Raw genomic sequence first — 23,558 nt, forward strand, 5'->3', positions numbered from 1 at the left:
AATTTACGACGTTTAGAAGATATAGCTCATTTACACATCGTAAAAATTATTCTAAGGCTTTAGAAAATTTTTTTATCAAAAGTACGCGCGAGAATGACGAGACTTTAGAGAGAAACTCGCGGCTTCCGGCCGAATCGATGGTCTTTACTTAATGCAAAGCCAACCCACGGAAAGGATTAGGTTGACTAAGCCTGATAGCAAGCCTGTCTTACGACCTCTTGCTTGCTTACTCTATCGTACTTGTTCTCTCTATCACCGTCCCTCTCTGAGATAGACCCGCGGTGCTCAAGTTATCAAGTGCGTCCGGCCAAGAGGAGACATCGCCGGAAGTCAAACAAGCTGCCCTATAGAAGATAAGGCTGTCAGCCGGAGGTAGAGACTAAAGGATAAGGAAGCTATCAGCTTGTTTAGGCTGAAATTCTGAACGAGGTAAAACTTCGCCGACAAGTTGCGCAACGTCATAATCCGTCACAACGTTTGCTTCCAAATAAATCGAGCAAAATTAACGATACGTCAATATCTTCATCTAAGACAGTTTCTCTCGCTCTCTCGCAAGACGCGAATACTAACGGAATTCGAAGTTTTCAGCGGGCTTCTACAAGCTAACTCTCTCGACAAGATTGAATAATTAGACTGCGGTCCGTGCAACTTTGAATTATGCGTGTTCACGGTATTGCGCTGGAAGACTGAGGACCCTTGGGGGACCAATTTGTTGATTAAGCCTGCCACAGATTCAGCTTCTTGTCTTCTAAAGATCCTAGGAAAGCGTTTTCTAGACAACGTCTTGATATCAATTTATGTCAATGTATTAAATATTTACTTAGCTATTGAACGTACGGTACGCAGAGTATAATCAAACGTAAGGACGGTAACTTAAAATCGGACAAAAAATTTAATTCTCGAAAACATGTCATTGGAAATTTCAAACGTATATATGTTTGTTAAAATTTTATCAGTAAATTTTATAAAGATCGAATAATGGGAAATATCCGAAGGAAAATCGGTCTGCGATTATTGAAATTAAAAAAAATTTGGGAGTAAGCAAGATTGAGACGGTCGGATATTTCTCGCGGGATTACGCAACTTGTTCTGATATTTTCCAGTCGAATTATAGGGACGTCAACACCACCAACGGTATCCCTGTCATCCACAGCGCTCGGCTATGGATCGAGGGCAGCGAGCCTCGCTTTTGAGCGTAAAATTGAATCAACGCTTTTTAAATGTCCCGTACACTTCGCTGTATACATTTCGCTCAGTATTCCCTTGCGTTTGATGCGGAACGAAGATCGTTGACAACACCATACCAAATTGTTGCAAAATTCATAGCTCGCTCGGCCATCATCCGATCGTCGGACGTTAAACATAATTAAACGAAGCAAGAGCACTTGTGGCAGTAATTGACAGAATTAATCATTAACGAGCGCCATCGACACCGCGATATTTCAAGAAATGTCACGATCTCTCAGTTTCTCTTTGTCCAAGTATTCCCTACATCTTAAAAATAATGACGTCAGGTCGAGATTTAATTTGACAATATTCGAGAAAGGAGTATTGTTAGCACTATCAATCAATACCGAGAAATAGACCTTACGCCAAGTTCTCTCTCTCTCGAGTGCACCTCGACGATAATCCGGGCGAATCCGCCTGGAGTGAAATCACGGGGCCCGGCCGGCAAACTTGCCCGAACGAAACCTTGACAATGCCCGCCGGTCACGACTACACGGACGCGCGCGATATGGTAACTTTACTTTGCCCTTCGATCCGACTACAGGCACCAGGGCCTCGCCCTGCCTAAAGTTCGCGCGGTCGGCTACGTTACACGAGAAGCTGTGTAACGCTAAGAGAACTTAAGTACTACCCGTAAGTCATATTTAATCCGACTCACCGGGCTCGACGTACTCGTACTGCTATCCGGACTTTGGCTTCCTCTAACGTCGACCCGTAGTATCTGCCACATGCACCTGTAAGAATATATAAGACGGTGATAGTTCTGATGGCTGGATCGAGAAAATGATGAAGGTTCGTCTTCAAGTGGAATAAAAGATTCACGGATGTCCATAAATACATGTTAAATTTATAATAATATTGATTTTTTTATATATAAAATATCCCACAACTGTCATAGATTTTCTTATGACCAAAGATTTCTATTAAAGATGTGTAATAAATAAAGTTGTCGCTCTGTTACGATGCATTCTATCTCATTAGTTAGGAAAGATTTTCATCACAAGAGACTAATGTCTCATTATCGATATTCAACAACGATATTCAAAAAAAAACTAATTCACCCGAAACTCCACTTCACTCTTGTTCGATTCCGCACACTGATACGTGTGCCCACGCAAGTATCCGACAAAACGTCGCCGTGGCTGCTCGTTACATCAGATCTCGATCTCGCTTCGAACTGCGACGTCAATTTGAAGAAGACGAGAGCCCACCGGGGCTTTCGCGCGACTCGTGACGTCGCCGCCGATCCAGGCGAACCGATAAGTACTCGCTCCGGGCGACCGTAGATTTATTGCCGGGCTTGCCGGTCTTCTTCTCGCTATGGAGCCACCCTTTAGACAGCCCTTAACCGCCCGACCGTCAACCTCGTCCCTCCTGACTTTTACCGTCGTCCTCGTCTTGTTATGCCGCGCAGAGCGATTCGCGGAGTGCCTCCCCGACCGAGGCTCGACTTCCGTTTTATTGGCGGAAATAATCTTTGATGTGATTCCGCCGCGTCTTAAAAGTTTTTCTGCCGTTATGGGAGCGACGGTAATCGATTCTCGAGCGAAGAAGAAGAAGACGTTTTTTCGACGTACGCGAGATAGACCTGGCCGATCGTCATAATGCTTAACCGCACGATGTTCTTATCGGCGTTCCATCGTATCAATGCGCACTGCTGCGAGCTCGATGGCGCCATAAATGAGAACAGTCGTTTGAACAAAGTACAGCATAGGATTCGCGTCACCTTTAAAAGCGATGTAATTTAAATCCAGAACATAAACTGGCATCGACAAACGCGACGTAGTTTCGAAACTACAATCATTTCTACGAGCGCTGAGATATCCAATAAATCGTAAAGACTTTCGTATTTAAAATAATTTTTCTCAAAAATTATGCAAAAGAATTAATTTCACATAATTTTTAAAGCGAAAACTTTCTTCGCGATTTACTAAATATTTTATATTCTTTGTAATTATCCCAAATAGAAAAATGAGCATTCTAGAATCGAGTAACTTAATATCACGTGTACTTTTCTTTTTTATTCTATCTTAATATCCGAGACTTGCGACAATCATTATCCATTATTATAGCCCTGGTGCGTTTTTTAATCAACCAATGTTACGGGACGCTATTCTCAACCGTGCGAAATACAGAGCGCCACGATTCAACAACTCCCTCCTCGACTCAACCCTTTCGCCGTAAGTAACAAAGGAACAACGCCGAATCCCGCGGCGGTATCTGCGACCCATCGCTGTCTTAATTTCCTTCGTAATCTACGATATTAATATGGCTTAGGGTCGGCCGACGCGCGTAATTTCGCGCCGCGCAGAAATTAATAGAAAGACGAATGTTCCCTCCGCGTGCTTTACGGTTGAACACTCGGCCGGAATGGTTAATGGCGACGATTTCTGCGCGTTTCCGCGCTCGCTTTGCCAAAGCGTGCCCTGCGACCAGCGCAGAAGTAAACGCCATATCTTCTAGACAAAGTGTTTCAACTTACAACTAGATGCGATACCGCGTTGTATTATACCAGTGTTGGACAGTAATTGATTACAATATACTTATTATCAAAGTAATTATCACTTGGGTAATCATCAGTGAGACCAATCATTAATCATACTATCCATGAGGGTCTGTAATCCATGGGGGACGTAAATATTATCAGCACTTTTATGAGAAACATATTTCTCTCTCTCTCAGTTTGAAAATCGAAAATATAATCTTTGTTTTACAAATTAATACAATACAGAATTGGTTAAATATGTAATCAAATTAATGGATATCGAATATGTTTACTAAGCAATCAAGTGATTAGTAATTGTAGTTATTAAATAATCAGTAATATATCATGGTTAATAAATAATGAAAATATAATCACGGCTAAATTAATACTCGGTCTTGTGATTAAATTATTAATCGTTAAATAGAAAATTAATTATATCTTATGATCAATTCGAAAAATTAAAAATGTTGGAAATAATCAAACATTTATATAACTCATACGTAAGGGAGGGTGTAGACCGAACGCATGTCTCGACAGACGGGCGATAGCGCTTTCTTAGATCGATTACAAAATCAAAGCGACAATACAGTCACATGGCTGTTGTTAAATTTATCACATGTGCGTTTATTAATTAATTTCCTTGTTCGAATTTTTTTCAAGATTTCAGTTTAATTTCAACGATCAATGATCTAAACAAATATAATTACGGCATTTTCTCCGAGCTTTTATTTCTAAATACCTATCGTGCGTTACACCGTGCAACATTGAGGCCGCGATTCAGCGGAATTTCGCCTTGTTGAAAATGACACGCGCAAGGTATTCTCCCCGGCGCATCTTGTTTAAACATCGCCTCGCGCGCGATAGCGACGCGGAAGTCCTCGGCATCCGTCCATCGTTCGTGCATGCGATCGCGGATCGCACGTCGGACAATGAGACGTGATTCGAGACGGCGCGCCCTGCCGCTTTGTGTTATCGAGTGGCATTCCGACACGCTTCTGGAGTGACATTTAGATAGCGACGTCAACTGTCTGCGGAGCAAATCCGTCGTGGAAGCGAAGGCTCTCCTCCTCGTACTTCCCCGGAAACCTGACGGCGAGAGCCCTCGCCACCGGAGCGAGCGAATTCACTGCTGATCGAATTAGCGCGCCACGGTTCCCCGATACCCTGACAGTCTGAATTAATTAACAGGAGAACGCGCTAGGTAAGCAGCCATTATCGCAACGAAGTGCGCGCCGTGCGCCAGGCGAGAGGTAACTGTTCAATGGTGCAATCATAAACGTCAACTGATAGACGGCATGAATTTTTAATCGTTCTAATGTACCGAGGAAACAATTCGATTATATACCTAGTCAAATTTAATTGTATTGTAATAAATCTATGGCAATAAAAGTTTTAACAATATATAAGTTATAAAGATAAAAACGCGATATTGATTACTTGTAAAAAAAAGATTAATAAGTTCAACTACTGGAGAACCTCCTTGCAGCTTTTCATCCTCTCATCAGTCAAGAGTTTCGGCAGCGATATGAATAAAGAATATCCTCGATTTCGCTGTATTAGATAGCGATAGTCGCGCGCGGCGAGAATTTTGCGTCTCGGCGCGACGTCTTGACTCCATTAACTTCACACTTAGCGGCACCTTAGAAAGCCCGTTGCCGTCGGGAGATCTGATTAGGGGTTCGAGTCTCTGCTAAACGCGTTAGTCTCGGCTGCGGGGCGTCGCGCGAGAGGACGGAGGCGCGGCACCATCAGGTGTTAGAGAGTGGCGACCCCGGGAATAGGCATGGGGGACAAGAGGGCGCGGGCGGTCGTTGGTGTCTGTCTCTTCATAGTTTGATGCAAATTGAGTACGAGCACCACCAACTACCGGCGGTATAGACATTTTCCTGGCTTTCTCCCCCTCCTGTCTATCTATATACAGACACATACCTATACACACCTATCTACCTCGATCTAGACTCCTTTCCCCTCTCTCTTTCTCTTTCTCTTTCGCTCTCTCTCTCTCCTTTGTTCTTGGAGAAGACTTCGCGATCGGGTACGAAATTCATTCCGCGCGACCCTCTTCGGCTTCAAGCAAACTTCCACCTCTCCCTCCGATCTTGACTACCACCAAAGTGTTGCCGTTTGGGGTTTCCCGTCCCACATTGCGGAGTTCGCGCTGTTTGCCGACGAATCTCGGAGGCTTTCTCTCGACTTAGCAGCGACAAGAGAAACGCGTCGCGTTTCGATCGTTTAACATCAGTTTGGTCGTTGAGTCTTTCGTCAGTTTGTTCTCCAAAATATACTATGATTCTATTAATTGTAAGATCAAAATTTTTTAACATATATATACGTAGTGTATATATGTATATATACACTATATATTTATGTGTATATAGAGCCCTATCGTATTTCATTCTATAAATTCAAACATGTAAACTATTCCTGCTCGTACTAATTCAATGAAATCTATAATAACCGCTATCAAATATTGCATTCGCTTGCGCCATTAAATATCATGGATTGATGATGTTATTTATACCTATATATTGCCGTTTAAATATAATAATTACTGTAAACTACAGAACGTATCTCTTTCTTCTAATCCACACACACACACATGGTTTGAAATAAAATCACTCGGAGATATATGTTTGAGCTTCGGCTTGCAAGGGTATGAAAATGACACGAAGCTCTGGAAAACGACCGGCGATACTAATGTTTCGAACGTTTAGCGTTGCAGATTACAGAAACAGCGTTTATCGGGGAAATATAGCGCGTATCTGGACGCGAAATCACGATGCTATTATAAAGGATCGTTCTTTCCTGTCGCTCCGTCGAAACTCATCCTCCCTCTCCTCTCGCACCTACGTCCCGTAATGTTCCTTTTTATGGTGCATGATTCGAAGCTGCCCCCGGGATCGATTTTGTTCCGTAGCACGGTACTTATCGTACCCCGTTACGAGGACGCATTGCTTTTTATGGTGGTTACATGTTCCGATCGCACACGGTATGTCCTCTCTCGTCCTTTCTTCGTCTCTCTCTGGTTCTTTTTATTCTCGTGAAACGAGATGTCTATACCGTGTAAAAAAAAGCATTGCCTAAACATATTATCTTATAGACAGATTATCCGCTGTGGATTATCCGTAGAGGAAATCGAAACACGGCGATTCTAAGTTGAAGCTTCATATTTTAAGGATTAGGACAATAAGCTTCTTTCACGAGACATAGGACCATTCAGTAATTAATTCATTACTGATTCTGAATTCATTACTGATACTGAAATAATCAATAAACAGTATAATTAATTCAACCACTTAATTGAATAGCGCAATCGATAGCAGATGCTAAACCTGTACGTATCATACGAAATCGTTAATGTACCTCGAGCTCCCGACGGTGTCCTGATTTCGCTGAACAGAGAGGAACGTATTTATATATTACGATTAACCCACACTCGGCTATCGATCGAGACATCGCGGATAGACGTGATAATCGTACAGATATTTTAAGTTCAATTATACCGTCGCCAATCAGGCTGAATATAGAATCGTCGCTCGCTATTTCGGAACGGGTCTCCAACGTGGACTCTAATGCATCCGTAATTTCTTCGTATTTATATTTCTGAATCAACGACAGGATAGCGAAAATCTTTAACGGTGAATAAAATCAAAACGACATAACTAATACGATTTACACGATCAACCTCGTTTTGAAGCGTTACCGGTAAACCTGTATTTATAGCAGAATCTATATAAAGAATCTCAACCAATTCAGATTTGTTCTCGTTTACATTAAGCATAGTCACTTTTAGAAAAAAAAAAACACCCGTTGATGTTTCTAAATCAGGACTGTTGCAACTAAATGAGTTTTAGGAGAAAAAAAACTACAGTTTTACACAATCGTTGTACATTTCAAATAAGTGAATCTACATACATATTTCGCGCGCATCGATTTTGTGGACGTACAAATTGCTCAGTGGCGCGGCGTGCACGAATCGCTAAGTCCACCGAGAAAAAAAATGCAGATTCTGCCGGATACGGCCGACGTACGTCGTAGAATCCTATTGCGATTTCATGATACTCTCGGAAAGAGACGACGTCGCGGCCGACCGGCTCGTTTCGAATGCTACAAATGTGCCGCGCGCGCTCGTTCAGGTGGCTCGAGTAGGTGCTGAAAAAAATCACGTCTGCATTTACATAAGCGCCGGTATAAACCACTCGACAGAGAAATCCCGACATAAAACCCAAACAGGATCCTGCGCGCGGGACAGCACATCCGTTGAATACGCAATGGCCATATGTAGCCGATGTACCCGTCTGCTACCCCCTTACCGAAAAATGCTTTTATTATTCACCGGTGAATTACGAACGCGACGGTATACGCGTTTTACCCCGGCATTTGCACTGACGTGGAGTTTACACGGCTCATCGACGACGTCTTCGACAGTAAGTCGCTCCGTTCCGTCGATAAGTCGCCGGTATCGAGACGCATTCTTTTCTTCTGTGGTTTCTATCGGTTTTATTTTGAAAGGTGGCTTTCGCTGTTTGTTTTTATTTTCTAGCAATGCAAGGACGATGATTTATCGAAAATTGTCTCAACAAATGTTATAAAATTCAGGATATATTTTTTTATTATTTTATTGGTTTATTAAGAGTTAAAAAATGACTTAAAATTAAAGATAATGTAACGGTGCCCGAAGCGATTTTATAAGAAATAAAGGAACGAGGGTCGATTCTCGCCGAATGGTATCTCTCTACATTAATGATATCCGAGGGACTCGACGTGTCCCAAAGACGACTCGAAGTTCCACGAGCTCTTCCGTAAGACAAATCGCGCGAACACGCCCGTCATATCGCGATCGATATACGCGGTATGTATAACGTCCGGAGAGTGATGTTTCCGACGCCTGACGGGAATTTTCAAGCCCCGTAGATCCCGGCAAAACGATTTTCGTGTCCCTCGTGGATCTTCGATCCATTGTGACGCGATGGAAGGCGCCGGCCGCCCTTATACGAGCCCGCTTTCATGGCTCTTTAGCATTTCCGGCGTAACGTCCTTTATGCGGACGCCTTCCCCCGAAAGGGCGCGCGGTAGAGAAAAAATTGACTTTTAAACCGGCAATAAAAACGAAAAATGTGAAATCTTTGATTTTAAAGGCCCCGCCAGCCCGCCCCGCCCGCGCCCCTTCGCGGGGGCGACAGTTGGCCGATGCGTATAACCCTCGGTGGCAACCTTATTTCTCTGATATCGCATACCGAGCACGTTCGGTACCACGCCGCCGCGCCGTCCCGAAATCCGCATGCAGCGGTATGTATATCGTGTCGGATTACTCCGAAATCCCGGACTTTTATACGCTGAATTTTAAAATACACTCTTCGGTGCCGTCTCTCTGATTTTATTCGTCGACATCCGAGAATGAACAGACGTCAAACTTGTGCACGTGTCGATCTACTATAAAGATTTTCCGACTGTCGCGTCAGGCGACATTGTTTAAGATCTGTGATCAATAATGCGTTAGAAATGTTCTTGCGAAGAGAGAAAAGAAAATGAGAACGAGAGAATTGCCGAGATTTCCAATCTGGTGGTAATCTGAGTACGATGTCTGCGAATCGACTGAAAATTTACATTTAAGAGTCTTGGGAGACGCCGGGAGGAAGTAGATGAGGGGTGGCGTTTCGCAGCTTGTTTTTATTTTCTAGCAATTTCCTCGGCGGAGCAGAACGGAAAGTGACCTTAAAAGGAATTAGCACGCTTTACCGCTCTGCCGATTTCGTGCAACTCGTAAACGGAATTTCTTCCCGTCCCTCCATCACACTTCTAAATGCTGCGAATCGACGGAATAAATGAATGCCTTCATTTATTCGCTGTTGGTCTAAATCACAATTTTAGACATGATTATAATTTCACAAAGATCGTACATTCTCGATTTTATATGATGCAACATATAATTGTAACAACATATAAACGTAACAAAATTAATTTCTGATTGCAGATTTTGCGTGGGCGACAGATTTTATCTCTGTGATAACAAGATCCTCTGCGAGTACGATTACGAAGAGAGGCTGGTTTTCGCCAATATGGCTCTACATCCTCCGCCTAGCGCAACTCTGGCACACATCAAGAGACAAGTGACCCATCTTGCGCCGCAGGTAAAAAAATTGCGTTTTCTTCTATTCATTGCGAAATTTGTGCGCGATGATAGGACGAGTTAGAGGTTTATGTTGTTACGCAGAGTAGCAATGTTTATCGATCAACAGACATATTTTCGTTACAAAATAACTCTATGTAAGACGCAGTAGAGTGCATCGTGGAATCTCCTTTCTGGACCCTGGCCATCGTATTTCAAACTCGCAAGGTTTCGAACTCCTCAAGGCGCAACCCCTTAAGGCGGGTTAAAGTGGCAGGTCGCCCGTCCTGACCCTCTCGACAACAAAGGGCTCCCCGGGGGCTTCAGCTATGCTTTATCATCCTACCATCGTCTTACGAGTTAGGATATCGCGTGTCCTTATTAATTAAGCTCTGCCCGTTAAGCAAGTCTCGTCGCATGCCTTAACGATTCGCTCCTACTCCGCCGAAGCCGGAACGTGCGAAAGAATTTACTCTTCACGAAGATCGTTAGACTTCCGAGAGCTATTTCGTGAAACTATGGCGAAATTATCGCACATTTTTTTATTTAATCGCGAATTTTTCGATTAACCGGTAAGAAAATAATTTAAGAACCTTTATAGCGCGAGGGAATAACGAATCTTATCGATTTTGAAATAAGTATAACAAGACTTAAAAGGAGAAAGACGTTGCAAATAAATTTTTCTTTCTAAAGAGTTGTATAAAAAATACATAATATATGAATTTAATTAAAAAATTAAAATAAAAATAAATATAGAGCTGCGATAATAAGGGCCATATGACAAGCAACGAAGAGAGAGGCGATTTTCACGAGCAGGAACGTCCAGAATTATGAACTCATCGGCGTTAAGCTTGTTGGGATTAAGTCTTCTTGATTATCCTAAGGCAACAGCGTTGCTTCGAAACAATATCTTAAGCTCCTGCCGCACGAAGGACCACGTCCTACTCGACCTTAGGAGCCTATCCATTTAATCCGGGTGCCGTCTTGCAAGGATTCCGTCGTCTTCCTTGTATAATAACTTGTCACGTATTCTAATTCGCGATATTTAGTTAAAAATAATGATCGGAATAATATATAGATGCTAATATAGATTTAAGAAACACTATTTTATTATCGTAATACTAGAATTCGCTATTATATTCCATTTACATTCAAAATAAAGAATTAAAGTCCAAGCACACGAATCTTTTACGTGAAAATGTAAAATAAATTCCTCTCACGAAAATTGAGTTGTTAATCGTGTCATCGACAATCGCTGCTAATAATGTCGCTTGCCGTCATCTCCATTATTAAAAGATCGTTAAAGACCCGTGGTAAAATGTTCGTCGCGGGAGTTTGAACCTTCGGAAACGTCTCGGAGGAGCGGTCTAAGGTCGTAGATGCTCGTCGCACGCTCGAATCGTACGCATGCACAGAATAACGAGGTCCCCGGTTCGATGATATCAAGCTCGGTAACGTGTACTACTTATAATATGCAAATTCGCTACCCTTAACCGCCCTCGCGAGCGAGCTGCGTGTAATTCAGGGGTTGGTAACCCTTGCGACTCTATTCCTGGGCCGTGCGTGCGTGCGTGCGTGCGTGTGAGTGTCGCGTCGTTTATAATGTTTAAAGAAATATCGGCTCGCGTGAATATAAGGGTGTATACCGTGTAAACATTTTTCAGGGACGCCCAGACGCGCGTAAATCTACCTTAGCGAAGTCGGACGAGGACTGTCTCACGTCTCGAAAGTCATGAACTCTTCGACTCTCGAGTAAGGGACGTGTCGCTTTAATTAATATGAGATATTTTTATTGCTCGGCACGAGGGAATCGATGCTGTTGTTGTTTTTTTTTTTTTTGCTCCTGTAAATTTCTGGTACCGTCAATCGGGAAAAATTGGCACGTCCGCGGTGTATTCCGCGATATTGCGCGATCCAGCAGCTTTCACACGCAATATCGATTCGCTCGGAGGGTTTACGGGTTATAAATGACCGGTGTGCGAAATAACGGGATGGCAGACTAATGCCAATAATCGGCGTGGCATGCTAATGTCGTCTGCGCATCTATTACGCTAAAGCCTGATGGATCCCTCTTGACATCTCGTTTCTGGAGCGTAAATATCTTCGATCGCGGAGAACACTCAAGATATCTACTCGCTAGCCCGAGGGTCGTTTTACATTTTGCATCTAAATAAGAGGAATTAACATGTGCGTTGCACACTTTTGTCTCAGGTGGAAATAATATCGCAAATATATCGCGTGCAAAATGAATGACCGAACGAAAACGTCATACGACAATACGTGGATTAAAATCGATCGAGATGTTCTTTTGGTGCAAAATATATCCCCAAAAGAAGAAAATATCGGGCTCTCGTTAGATTTAGCATTCTGATAAAATGCAAGGACGAAATTGAGAGTACCTATATAAAGCGTATAAGAGGAAGAGAGACAGAAGAAGACGGTACAGAGGGAAAAGGGGGAGAAAGGCGTTAAGATTCTTAAAAACCGCGAAGAGGGTGCTCGTCCTGGAGGCAGCTGCCACCCTTGTATTCTCCTTAAGCCGCGGCTCATCGGGGGTGGTGAAGTACCGCCGACGGATAGTGGGAGGAGAGGAAGGGAAGGTAGGAAGGTAGTTTTTCTGATTGCCTGAGAACAGACAGCTGTCCCAATCTTTCTCAACCCCGGGAAGATCTACCGCGCTTTTGGCGAATAATGCTGGGGAGTGTTGCTTACGAATAACTCGAGTATACCTGATCCGGGAGGGTGAATCGAGAGCGGGGGACGCGGGGCGTGATGAGGGAGTGAAAGGAAGCGGCGAGACTGGTCCAGCGGTCCGCCTTTAGCCGTCAGCATCGACAATCGAGTTGTCTCGGCGGAGATGGATGACGGATCGTTTCCGATATCATGGTCGACCTATTGAAACTTTATCATAACGTTGGGACGTGAGTTTTATATGCACGGGAATTGCTTCAAAATCGATTATGCTTCTTTATTGTTATGCGACACCGCGGGAGTCTCCGTTTGATGGGCGTAATTAATAATTTTCACCGATAAAAAGTTTATTTTGATATAATTCCGGGATGAAGAAGTTGAGAAAACATCACAGCGTATCTTTAGAAGAAAGTCAATTAAAGAGAAACGCCGTTACTCCGCAAATAGTAACGACGGCGAAAAGACTCATGAAGCTTTAGCTCCGTTTCTCAACGAGGAGCTTCGATCGAGCCGCGCAATCTCATCCTCCTTAGAGACAAGTGTAACGCGCTTAAAAATTGGCGAGAACTTTTATTTCGGTCTAATTTTCCCCTCGGGACTTGGCGGAAAGCGGTAGGGAGAGGACTGAAAGGGGAAACGTAGCGGGGAATATAGACACGGAGTAAGAACGAGAAAGAGAAAGACACGATGAGAGTTTGGAACGATTATCTGAGTTTTAAAACAAACTCTCGAGTGTCTGCGAAGTCCTTCGCGAATCAGAGGGGGAAGAGGCCCGAGGTGCCAGAAGGGGATTGGGGGGGGGAACTGCGACGAGAGGGAAAAGGGGGTTACGGAGGTGAGATAATATGCTAATGCCAAGACGGAAGGTACATGAGAATTTAAGAGGATCAATGTGCGCAGTACGAGATTCGTATACGGGGAATGAGGCATTACAATGTCCTCTATATTGCTTCCAAGCGATTAGATTCCTGAAAGTTCTTTGAACACAGCCAACTAATTTCGACGAAATTAAACTTTCGATTTAACGTCGCTTTTATTAGAGCTGAGTGTTCAATATCCATTTGTTCAGGGGTGACGTAAACGCGTGACGGACGTATCGACCTCGAAACGTAGATTGAAAAAGTTGAAGGTTCCGTGTTACGTAGCTTAAGAAAATGTCTCGTCTTCTATTTCGTTTATTATTATTTTTTTAATGTTATACATGTAGAGAATCAGATAAATATTTAAAAATTAATAAAATAACCGAATTAACATAACAAAATGGGAATAAACTGGATATTCCATTATTAAGGGATTTATAATTATAAGTATAAAAAAAGTGCGTGGATTTTTGAACAACTATACAATTTCCATTATCGGTATTGCGTTAATTATACAAAATTGATTTAAAATAGTTGCTTCGATGTGAATGAAACACTTAGTGATCGATATAACGTATGCATTAGAATACCCGAATAGAATGTGTCAGAATAGGATATGATACCATTAATAATAATTAATGTAGCGCACGGTTAATCCCTCGAAATGTAGCGTTTAGCGAAATGGACGCGCATCATCGTAATGCAGTACTATACAGAGCCACGAGCGTATTCCCACACTGAACAAAGCCATTAGTCCATCATTAATCCTTCATTGTAGATACTCTATTGTTGCACATGCGAATACGATCTGTTTAGAATTACATCGAGGGATGTCATAGAATTAAAAAACCTATCTATAATTGATTTTAAAATATATCAAAGAATCGAAGAATTTTAGCGCGAAGGGATTTATCACGGTAATCTCCTAAATGTCGTAGTCAAGATATTTTCTAGACGTAAAAAGTTTCAGGGCGACCTAATCGATCGCCGATCGATCAGCCGATTAGATTGCCTCTTGGTCAACGTAACGTAAGCTGTGTCGTGACATGAAGACAGAGAGAGCGAGAGAGAAAATAAAGAAGAGGGAGATAGACAGAGGCACCGTACATACGAACCCTCGCACGCGCGTGTACACGTCGTTCTTGTTAACGAGCGCATTATTAGGTGCACCGTGCTTGGCTGAATTTCACGTAAAGCCCTCTACGCGGCCCCTTATACAACGCGCGCGCCGAGAAAGCTCGCATGGGAAAGCCCGGCTTGCAAGCTTATGCGAGATTATGAGTTTAGTTGGAAAACAACTCCGAGAGCTATGTGCTACGTGGCCGAGCTTACTTTTATAACGATTATTACCGACGAGTGTGTCGGACTTCCGTCGCGAGGGCTCGACCACGCGGCCGAGTTTGCCTCGACATCGAAGTAACGAGATACGCAGTGAATTTTAATGGAACCCTCGATATTACAGACGCTTGATAATAATATACGACAAGGTATGAGAGAAAGTTCAGTCCAATCAAATTTGCGCCACAAAAATGACGATTGGATCAAAGAGTCTATGTAACTGATATACCTGATTTTTCTCACAGCAACCTTATATTAATTTTTTGCGAGAAAGAACGTTACATCAATTTCTCTTCTCCTGCAAGAATCAGGTGCGAGAATGGGCGACCCGCCAGTAAATTCCGTTCCTAAACGATCCCGGAGCGATTAACGACGTCTTGCCTAATTCTCATCTCGTGTCGGACCCACCTTCGGGGCACCGAACGTGCTCGGTGGGTGGCGCTAATTTTTGCGCGTAAGAAAAGCCGCGCCGCGCGCGGAGGAACGGGCGGAACCGCGCATCTGGCCGTTTTCCCATCCGCAGGAGATCAACGGACAAATGACACGCGATTCCCTACAAGCCCTCGCGATGGCGATGCTCCGCATTTACCGTCAGTTACAAACTACCCGGCCCCGCTTTACCACCCTCGCGCCAGGTTCACGATTAATGTCTTATTCGCGCGTGCGAGGTCTCCTCAAGAGAAAGAGAGAGAGAGAGAGAGAAAGAGGATGAAAAAACCGGGAGATTACAGCGGGAGATGAGAATAAACGCGAAGAAAGCTGCTCGGTTATCTGGGGCATAATATTATGTCGCTAAAATTATCTTTCTATACGCTACGAAACTTCTGACGTTTGAAGAGATGTGTTTGACTTGGAAGAGGACCCATGTACTCATAGAATCCTATCTACCTACATACCAGTTCCCGCAAAGCGCATGCCGTTTGATTACGACGTCGGCAGTAAATTCACAACGCGGTAATTCCTCCTCTGGCAATTGTAGATAAAACTTGAATAAGTCATAGACTTAATTTAACCCGTAGCAGCGTTCAACGGTGGTCTGGAGCCTTCCACGGAGATTTCTTAATTACGAGCGGGACCCTCCAAGACAAGAGAACGAGACTAGGGAGATAGGGAGAGAGAGGTATGTACCGAAAGAGACGAAAACATAAAGTAAGAGAGAGAAAAAGAGAGACGGAAGTCCTGCTGGTGGCTACAAGGGAAAGGGTTCTCACGGCGACGAGATTTAAGGATCTTTCCTAAGGAAAAAAAATCGCTCCCAGAGTCGCGGAGACAGATGATAAAGCATTTCTCTAGCGATGCTTTGTCATTTTTATCATAATTATTTACGAGTTAATTACTCCGCAGCCGCACCCCGTGCCGGCTACAGTTTCTTGCGTCTTAAAACGAGAAAAATGCTTTATTAAGACACTTTGGAGATAACACCTTTCACAGGGTCCCGTGACAGATCTGCCCTTCTTCGTTCTTATTCTAGCTCGTTGCATACAGCAAGAGACAAAAGCGAAATATTTAAAACAGGCGAAATCGCAAGTAGGACTCTATGTTAAAAAACAAACGAACGAGATTTATCGTTAACAAGTTCCGCTGTAACCTGTAATATTCTTGCAATCTCTTTAAAATAAAATATCATAATTAAGATCGACGACGTTTCGTCGCGTTGCAACGAGACATTCCGCGGCGCGGGATAATTGCCGAAAATGGAGGCTTAATTCGGCGCCGCGCGAAAGTTAGTATGATCAACTTACGGGCCGAAATCGTGGCGGGAGGGAGGGAGGATTCCGTCACGAGGGGTTGAGCCGCACGGTCTGCCGAATTTTAAGCCTGTATAATTTAACACCTTTACTGCAGAAACTAAGAGAAACTGAAGGGAAAGACGGTGAGAGAGAGAGGGGAGTGCACGCGTGTTCGCGAGGAACGACGAGACGACAACGAAGATCGAAAGACGAAGAGGAAGCAGGATCGACAGGATAAGATAAAGGAGGGATGATGAGAGCGGGACGGGACGGGGAGGAAATGCAAAGTTCGAAGTTTTCAACGGCACTTACCTAGCCTAGTACACTCTCCGCCTCTCCCACGGGTGCTCTGTACCACCAGCGCACAAATATAGCTACACCGGATAGAGACGGAGATGGATAAAGAATCGGTTGCGAGGGGTAGGAAGAGGGAACCGCCCAAGTTGAATCGTGCCGCCCCTCCTTTTTGCCCGGGCACTGAGATACAAATTCATTCCTCCGGCCTTTTGTTTTTGAAGTGGAGACTTAGACGGCACGTTATAGGGGGAGGGGGATGAGGGAAAAGAGAGAGAGACGCGAATTCGTTAGCGTTGTCACCCCTTAAGGGCGGAAATCCGCGCTGGATTTTACGTGCCGCGTCGTGAATAATTGCTAAAATCGAATAACGAGGCTGCGAGGAGTCGATTGATCGACCGAATTTATTCTTGGATTTTGTAAGTTGCCCTCTAATCGGATTAAATTCTTCAGAATTACAAATTCGTCCTATGCATTCTGATGTGCATTTAAGAGCTTGATAAATGAGTTTCAAGAATAAATTGAACTCAATTCTTAATCGATGAGCTTTTTGCTCGGTTAAATGCAACTCAGAGAGATATTAGTATAATTCATAAAGTTTATCCAATTTGGATTAAATGTGTGTGTTACCCGATCGTTATATATAAAATATTAAAATCGATTTCAGTAAACGATACGATGCATGTTTTATTTATAATCACGTGTCAGGATCGTGACGTGATTAAATTAACAAGTTATATTCCTAATAATTAACATTTCCTAATAATTAATTCCGAAAAGAGTGAATGTATAAAACTTATCATATGCCAATATTAATTTTTGTTTAATCTTTCATTTTCCGCACTGCCCCAAATAAATTCATAACATCTTTTAAAGGATAAAAAAAACTTTCTTAGCCTTTCTAGATATTTTAAATATTGTAATCACACATATATTTTTCTCGATAAAGATCGTCCGTCGAGCTAAATTTCAAGGAAAAGTCGACTTTTTTCAGACAACGGTTGCGACTAATTGCAACAATATTGTTCAGCGATAACCATGGTTAATTAAATCTTCTTTCTCAATCTATGTTACAGCTAGAGTTATAATCTAGACAAGGACACGAGTCTCACTAACCAGAATTTGTTAACTAAAGCGGTCAGTGCACCTTCAGTGGTACGGTATCACTCGCATTGATATAAATCACATAGATTACAACTAGTCGTCGAGAAAATTTGAACGAAACTTTAACGAAAGAAAGTATATAAAATATAAATGTATAGAAAACGTTTCGTATACATAGATAGAGAAATACGAATATGCCGCTTCGATCGCGTCTCCGCTGTTCGCGGCGGTATTGTTCCACGGCACTCTTTTATGAGGGACGTGTGCCTCCGGTCACATAAATTTTCCGCTAAGTCGAGATCGTCGATCGAGCCAAATTGAAAGAGAACACCGACCACCGAATACCGTACAGCCGACGGTCCGTAATCCTCACGCGTCTTCTTTTATCTTGCAGAACGTAGCGGGTGGGCCTCAGCGACAGGCGAACGGGGAAGCGGCGGCCCACAACCACAACGGATATCCAGCGCCAGCCAGCTCGAGCGCCCATAACGTCCTGAACCCCATGAATAATTTAAACGGTATCAATGCGCAAGCATCGTACGATGCCAAATGACAAACGAAGTAAGCGCCGATATATCGATTGAGTCGCACGAGGGGGTCGACTCGTGTGTGCCGTTCTCATTGTCTTCGTGGTTTTACCCGCGCTGATCGTCCGAACTGTCGTCCTAACTTTAGCACGCGACCCACGGAAAATTGCAAGATTGCGCATATTTGGATATCCTTTAACTGTCGAGAAAAAAAAGTTATCGCGAACAGAAAAGTGTTACCGCGTATAGATATGTATTATATAATCGCATTAAACAGTCCGCTTCTTGTCGCGATCGGAGATCGATCGGGCGAACTTGAAGTTTATGTAAATAGAAGACAACCGTAAAAATATGATAGTGTTGCAGATAACGCGAGTAAGTAGCATAGGAGAATTTTAATGCATATCTGACAAAATAGAAAACGATTAATAAAAATGTATATCGCGTTTCCCCGTCTTTAAAATTAACATTTTCCAATAAATGACAAGATTGCCAACGCTGCTATTTCTCCTACGCTATCTTAGGCGTCGTTTGGCGAATGCGTATTTTCCGGACGAATTATTATTCCGTCTTCTCGAATAGAATCTCTCCAATATAAGATAGGACGTGAGGGAAGAATATATAAATCCAAAATGCGTCTTTCGTTCTTGCATTTAATTAGATTCATGTATCCGAACGAATTCGTCTTCCCCACGCTCGACTGGTTAGACGATAAATAAGTAGGTAGATAGTTAAATAGATAAGTAGGTAGATAACTAACGGAACGTATATTGGCCAACTATGGCGAACTATTGGTGCTCTTTAGATTATAACTGATCGGAGTTTGCATGATTCAATTCAGACTGCTAAAGCGTATCGCTAAAGATAAGATCGAGAAAGAAACCAGAAGTAAGACCTGCGTGGAAATTTACGGGCTAGAGAAGAATTCCCGTCGCGATTCTTCCCGGATTTATCCGCTTTCATGAAACCCTACGGTAAACGTATCGACTTTCGGTCGGTGTAAGATATCTTTAACAGCCGGCGTGTCATGAATCGAAGCCCGAAACTTCGCGGTGGTAAATAAAGTTTGGCACATTTAACGTTTGCCTCGCCGAGGACGGTGAGTTGTCGGTGAGGAGATACACAGGATGACCCCTCGGAGGGCCCTGCTCCTGCCGGACGAGCATCGAGAACGAGATCGAATCGACGGACTTCGAGAAAGCGACTGCAGCAGCAGCAGCAACCGCTCGCCAGCTCGCCACCCCATGGGGCTCATACGTTAGGGGTGACTTAAGCATTGTTTCAACTTCGAATCTCCCGGCAGAGGCCCAGATTGATGTCGCGAACTTTTCCACTGCCTTATTTGCGAGTCAGATAACGAGACTGAGTTATGCCCAAAGTTCTCTCTTGATCTCTCTCTCTTTCTCCGGCCCGTGCTGATCGTATCGGATCACGAGGAATACCCAGTCGAGAAGGATGTTTTATTTCCTTCCTCTTCGGGGATTCATCGTTGATGCCAAAAGTACCTACGTCGAACGGTAATAGGTTGGCAGCTGCGCCGAGAAACTGCTAAGGACTAATCCTTAAGAAACGCGATCTTCGTGGTTTTCATTCCGGGGAAAATCGCGCAAATCTCGCAAATAAGAAAAAAATCTTTGTTGCTTGCGATTGGCAATAATTATTGTTTATTATTGACGGCAAGAGAAGGTTTAAGAAATATATATTGAACTGTAACTTTGCGAAACTAATTGAAGTTGACTATGAGTTCATTGTTAATAAATTGCGTTAACAGATATTTTCTTATGCTACATTATTTTTTTATGTTACATGATAATATGCAATTTTATATGAATGACAGTATAAATAGCTTGATTTCTCAATATTTTCTACATCTTCTGTAATACCTTCTGCACAGTTTTGTAATTTTCCTTTGAAATATGTTAAGAAATATGTATATGTATATAAATATTAAAAATAGCCGCATCTTTGAATTACTATAAATAATATCACATGTACCATAATTAATAACGAGTGCCAATTTGTCAGGGCACTTTAATCTTTCTTCGCAAATAAAAGCATCATACAAGTACGCATTTATTTCAATCTGCAAAAATTGATTTGGTAATCGTCTCAAATTGTCAAGACGACAAGAGAGAACTATTGCCGACTTGTTACTTGCCGAGTTTATATGTTGATACGACGACACGAGTCTCTACACGAGTTGCATTCTCTACTCAGCGCATTAAAGTCGCCCGAACTGAACCAGATTCCTTTCGACATTTAAACATGTCTTGACGACTGTAACAAATAATTTTCTCGCAAAATATATGGCGATTCCAGAATAAAACCAGTATAGTTCCTAAAACGCGAAAGGTCTTCGACGCGCAGTGACTACGATCGCTAAAAACACATTTGTATCATACTATGCGACTATCGAATGAACGTTTAACAAAGCACAGCCAGTGCGAGCATCGGAGCCCTTTTGTACATTATACCCTACGGCGGCCTACGGTATCGCTTTCTACATCCCCGTAAATCATGCATTAGCAGCGCTATTATGGATTCAGTAATACTGATCGCGCTTGGATCACAATGTACGAAAGAACCGAGGTCACTAATTAAGGAAGTGTGTACGTTCGCTAGTATGTAGATACGTTTTGTATTTAGAGTTCTATCATAGAGGTATTAATAAATTTGTTTCGATGTTATGCAAAAACACAGTGTGTGATTTTAAATCGCGGCGCGAGGGACAACCGGAACCGGCTCACCCCGTTCCCCGTTTTCTTAAAGGTTTATGTTCTTGTATCCGTCGCGAACGCGCGATATTGATTCGCGACGTTGCGACGCGGGAATCAACACGCGGAATGACTTTCGCCGGCCCCTTCGCTCCTTCTGCATCCGTCGTTCGTATCTCCCTTGAATTATTTAAGGGCGCTACGTGATTGGCCGACAAATCCGGTCCGCCTCAATAATTTACCAATCATACGCGGTCCTTTGTGTTTTATACGCCGCGTTTCGAATAAATCGCATTGTGTATTCAGGAGAGCGGCGTCCAACTCTATTCGGGTGCGAACGCGAACCCTCTCCGCGTATCCGGCGTCGAAAAAAGGCGAAGCGAAGAAACGGAAGAGGAAGCGACCGGAGAGATCGCGTAGGGAGCGATCGCGCATGCACGATTCGCACGAATTGACTCGAAATTCGGCTGAACATCGCGAATTTATGACGAAGCCGCGAAGGAGAGCAATATTCCTCATCCTCCATAACGCTCGGGTTCACAAGTATTGCTAACGTGAAGTTAACTTTAATACTTGATGTAGCCTACAACGATGCGCTGAATATATTTTCGAACGGAAGCTCGCGGGATCGAAAATTGGAAAGAAGAGGGCTGTCCTAATACATCCGTATGAATTAATACATGCTTTTTTATACCAACAACGTATCTCGGGCGGATTCCGCTTGAATAAATGCGTAATGGAGGATGATCGAAATCCACCCACCGGCGCGAACCCACTCGCGACTCCTCGGGAATCCATAAAGTACACCATCCACGAAGCAATTTGTTCTCCGAGAATTAATGCGCTCGCGATGCTTTTTAATATCGACGTATCTCGACGGGGAGGAATTTGGCGGAACGGCCGTTACCGGATAACGGAAGGTGATTTAACGTCACGAGGCGAAACTGCTTATCTATAATCCGACGAGAGCGGATGGGCGGACGGTAAGTAAACGAAGCGGGAAACGAGAGAGACGGTCGAGCATTCGATGCAAATTGGCAATTTTTCCTCGTACGGCGCTCGCGGTAATCATTGGCAATTAGAGCACGGGGCATTCCCTCGGCTCCCTCCTCCCCCCCCCCGCCCCCTCGATAAATGTTATTTATGACCACGATTATCCGGGGCGCACCTAGCCTTCCGAAGGTACGCCTAACTACAACCTCCCGACCATCTAATTGGCTGTCGATTACGTCTGTTTGTACAAAATGCGGCACTTTGTTGCGAGCGCAAACGAGGAGCTCCCCTGGATCATTTCGTTCCTTTAATCGCCTGCACAGTCGTCATGCGGAGTGGGCACATATTTGCAGTAAGAAAATTATAAGCGCGAAAGAGCAATTAAGCTTTAGACGATCTACGATTCTCGGGACGAAATATAAAATATTTATAATACACGTGCCGCAGAATGTGAAAATTACAAATAGAATTCAGCGGATTATAAATCGTCTAAATTGAGAGAGATTTTATTATTACATTCATAGTATATTATTTTTGCAAGTGTATTTATCCGGAACAACACGAACATTAATGTTTAAAATGCCATATCGAATGCAATATATAGAAATTATATCGTTTTAAACTTAAACCTTGCAGACATCGCGCGAGAGGAGCGAATAACCGACAGGCGTGATTATCAGTATCTATTTACCCGTCGGAAGTGCGCATCGAATCGCTTTCTCTCCTCTCGTTACGTGGAATCGTTATTTCCGTTCGGACTATCCCCCCATGTTTAATCGCGAGCAAATTACCCCGTGGAATCGCAAAACTCCCCGCAGGTACGAGCAACTTGCGAGAAACGAGCGTCATTATCTGCTCGCTAACAATTTTTCCCAGCGCCCTTTCGTCGTCGCGAAAAAAAAGGAAAGGAACATCGCAGCGGGTTTGCGTAAATCACGGTATCGCGCGGGGAATCCGGTGCGGGAAAGAGGGACGAGAGAGTCCGCGCGGCACTTTTCCGCGAGGGAGCCCCCCCCCCCCCCCGCGCGGTCTCTGAAACAATATTATTACTAAAAGCCGCCCCGGCCCCGGGTGCTTCTCGCGAGATCTGCTCGCCGCGCGCGAAGAGAAATGGCGGACCCACGGACCGTACGGAGGAGCGATTAATTAAAAGAGCAAAAACTGTTTTCATAAAATTCATTTGCGGAAATATGCGCCGACTGAAATAATATCCGGCCGCCGATGGGAAAGCGCGTGTCCCGTTCTGGCATAACCGCGCGCTGTCGCGTCGCATCCGAGTGTAAAAAGAGCGAGGCGAATAAAAATGAAGGCCGTATGCAGAAGTTTTCGCATTTTTTTGCGCCCACCGCAGCCGGAGTACACGGTGCATGCCGTGTGCGCAAATAGCGATCTCGTTTGGCTTAAGTCGGGCGCGCTGAAATTATATAAAGTTTGCTTCGAGATTGGTCGCACGCAACAACCGTTAAAAGACATGTCAAAATATAAG

General features: G+C 43.5%; 2 protein-coding genes across 4 annotated transcripts in view; one reads left to right on the plus strand and one right to left on the minus strand.

Annotated features, from left to right (window-relative positions):
* Positions 1 to 21,060, plus strand: part of LOC139770870 (LIM domain only protein 3) — a 77,140-nt gene extending 56,080 nt beyond the window's left edge. The window contains exons 5-6 of the mRNA XM_071703130.1: positions 9,687 to 9,843; positions 18,233 to 21,060. Coding sequence (XP_071559231.1) covers positions 9,687 to 9,843; positions 18,233 to 18,391 — 316 coding nt within the window. The 3' untranslated portion in view covers positions 18,392 to 21,060. The remainder of the gene's footprint in view (positions 1 to 9,686; positions 9,844 to 18,232) is intronic.
* LOC139770897 (uncharacterized) overlaps positions 1 to 23,558 on the minus strand; it is a 198,322-nt gene that overhangs the window by 158,202 nt on the left and 16,562 nt on the right. For all 3 annotated transcript variants that reach the window (XR_011717844.1, XR_011717845.1, XM_071703166.1), the window contains exon 2: positions 1,886 to 1,961. Coding sequence is in view for 1 of the 3 variants with exons in the window: in XM_071703166.1 (XP_071559267.1) it covers positions 1,886 to 1,961 (76 nt within the window). In the remaining 2 variants the exon portion in view is untranslated. The remainder of the gene's footprint in view (positions 1 to 1,885; positions 1,962 to 23,558) is intronic.

The sequence above is a fragment of the Temnothorax nylanderi genome, unplaced genomic scaffold (assembly GCF_030848795.1).
Source record: "Temnothorax nylanderi isolate EJ_2023f unplaced genomic scaffold, tnyl_v1.0 TNYL_tig0003_pilon, whole genome shotgun sequence".
Classification (NCBI taxonomy): Eukaryota; Metazoa; Arthropoda; class Insecta; order Hymenoptera; family Formicidae; genus Temnothorax; species Temnothorax nylanderi.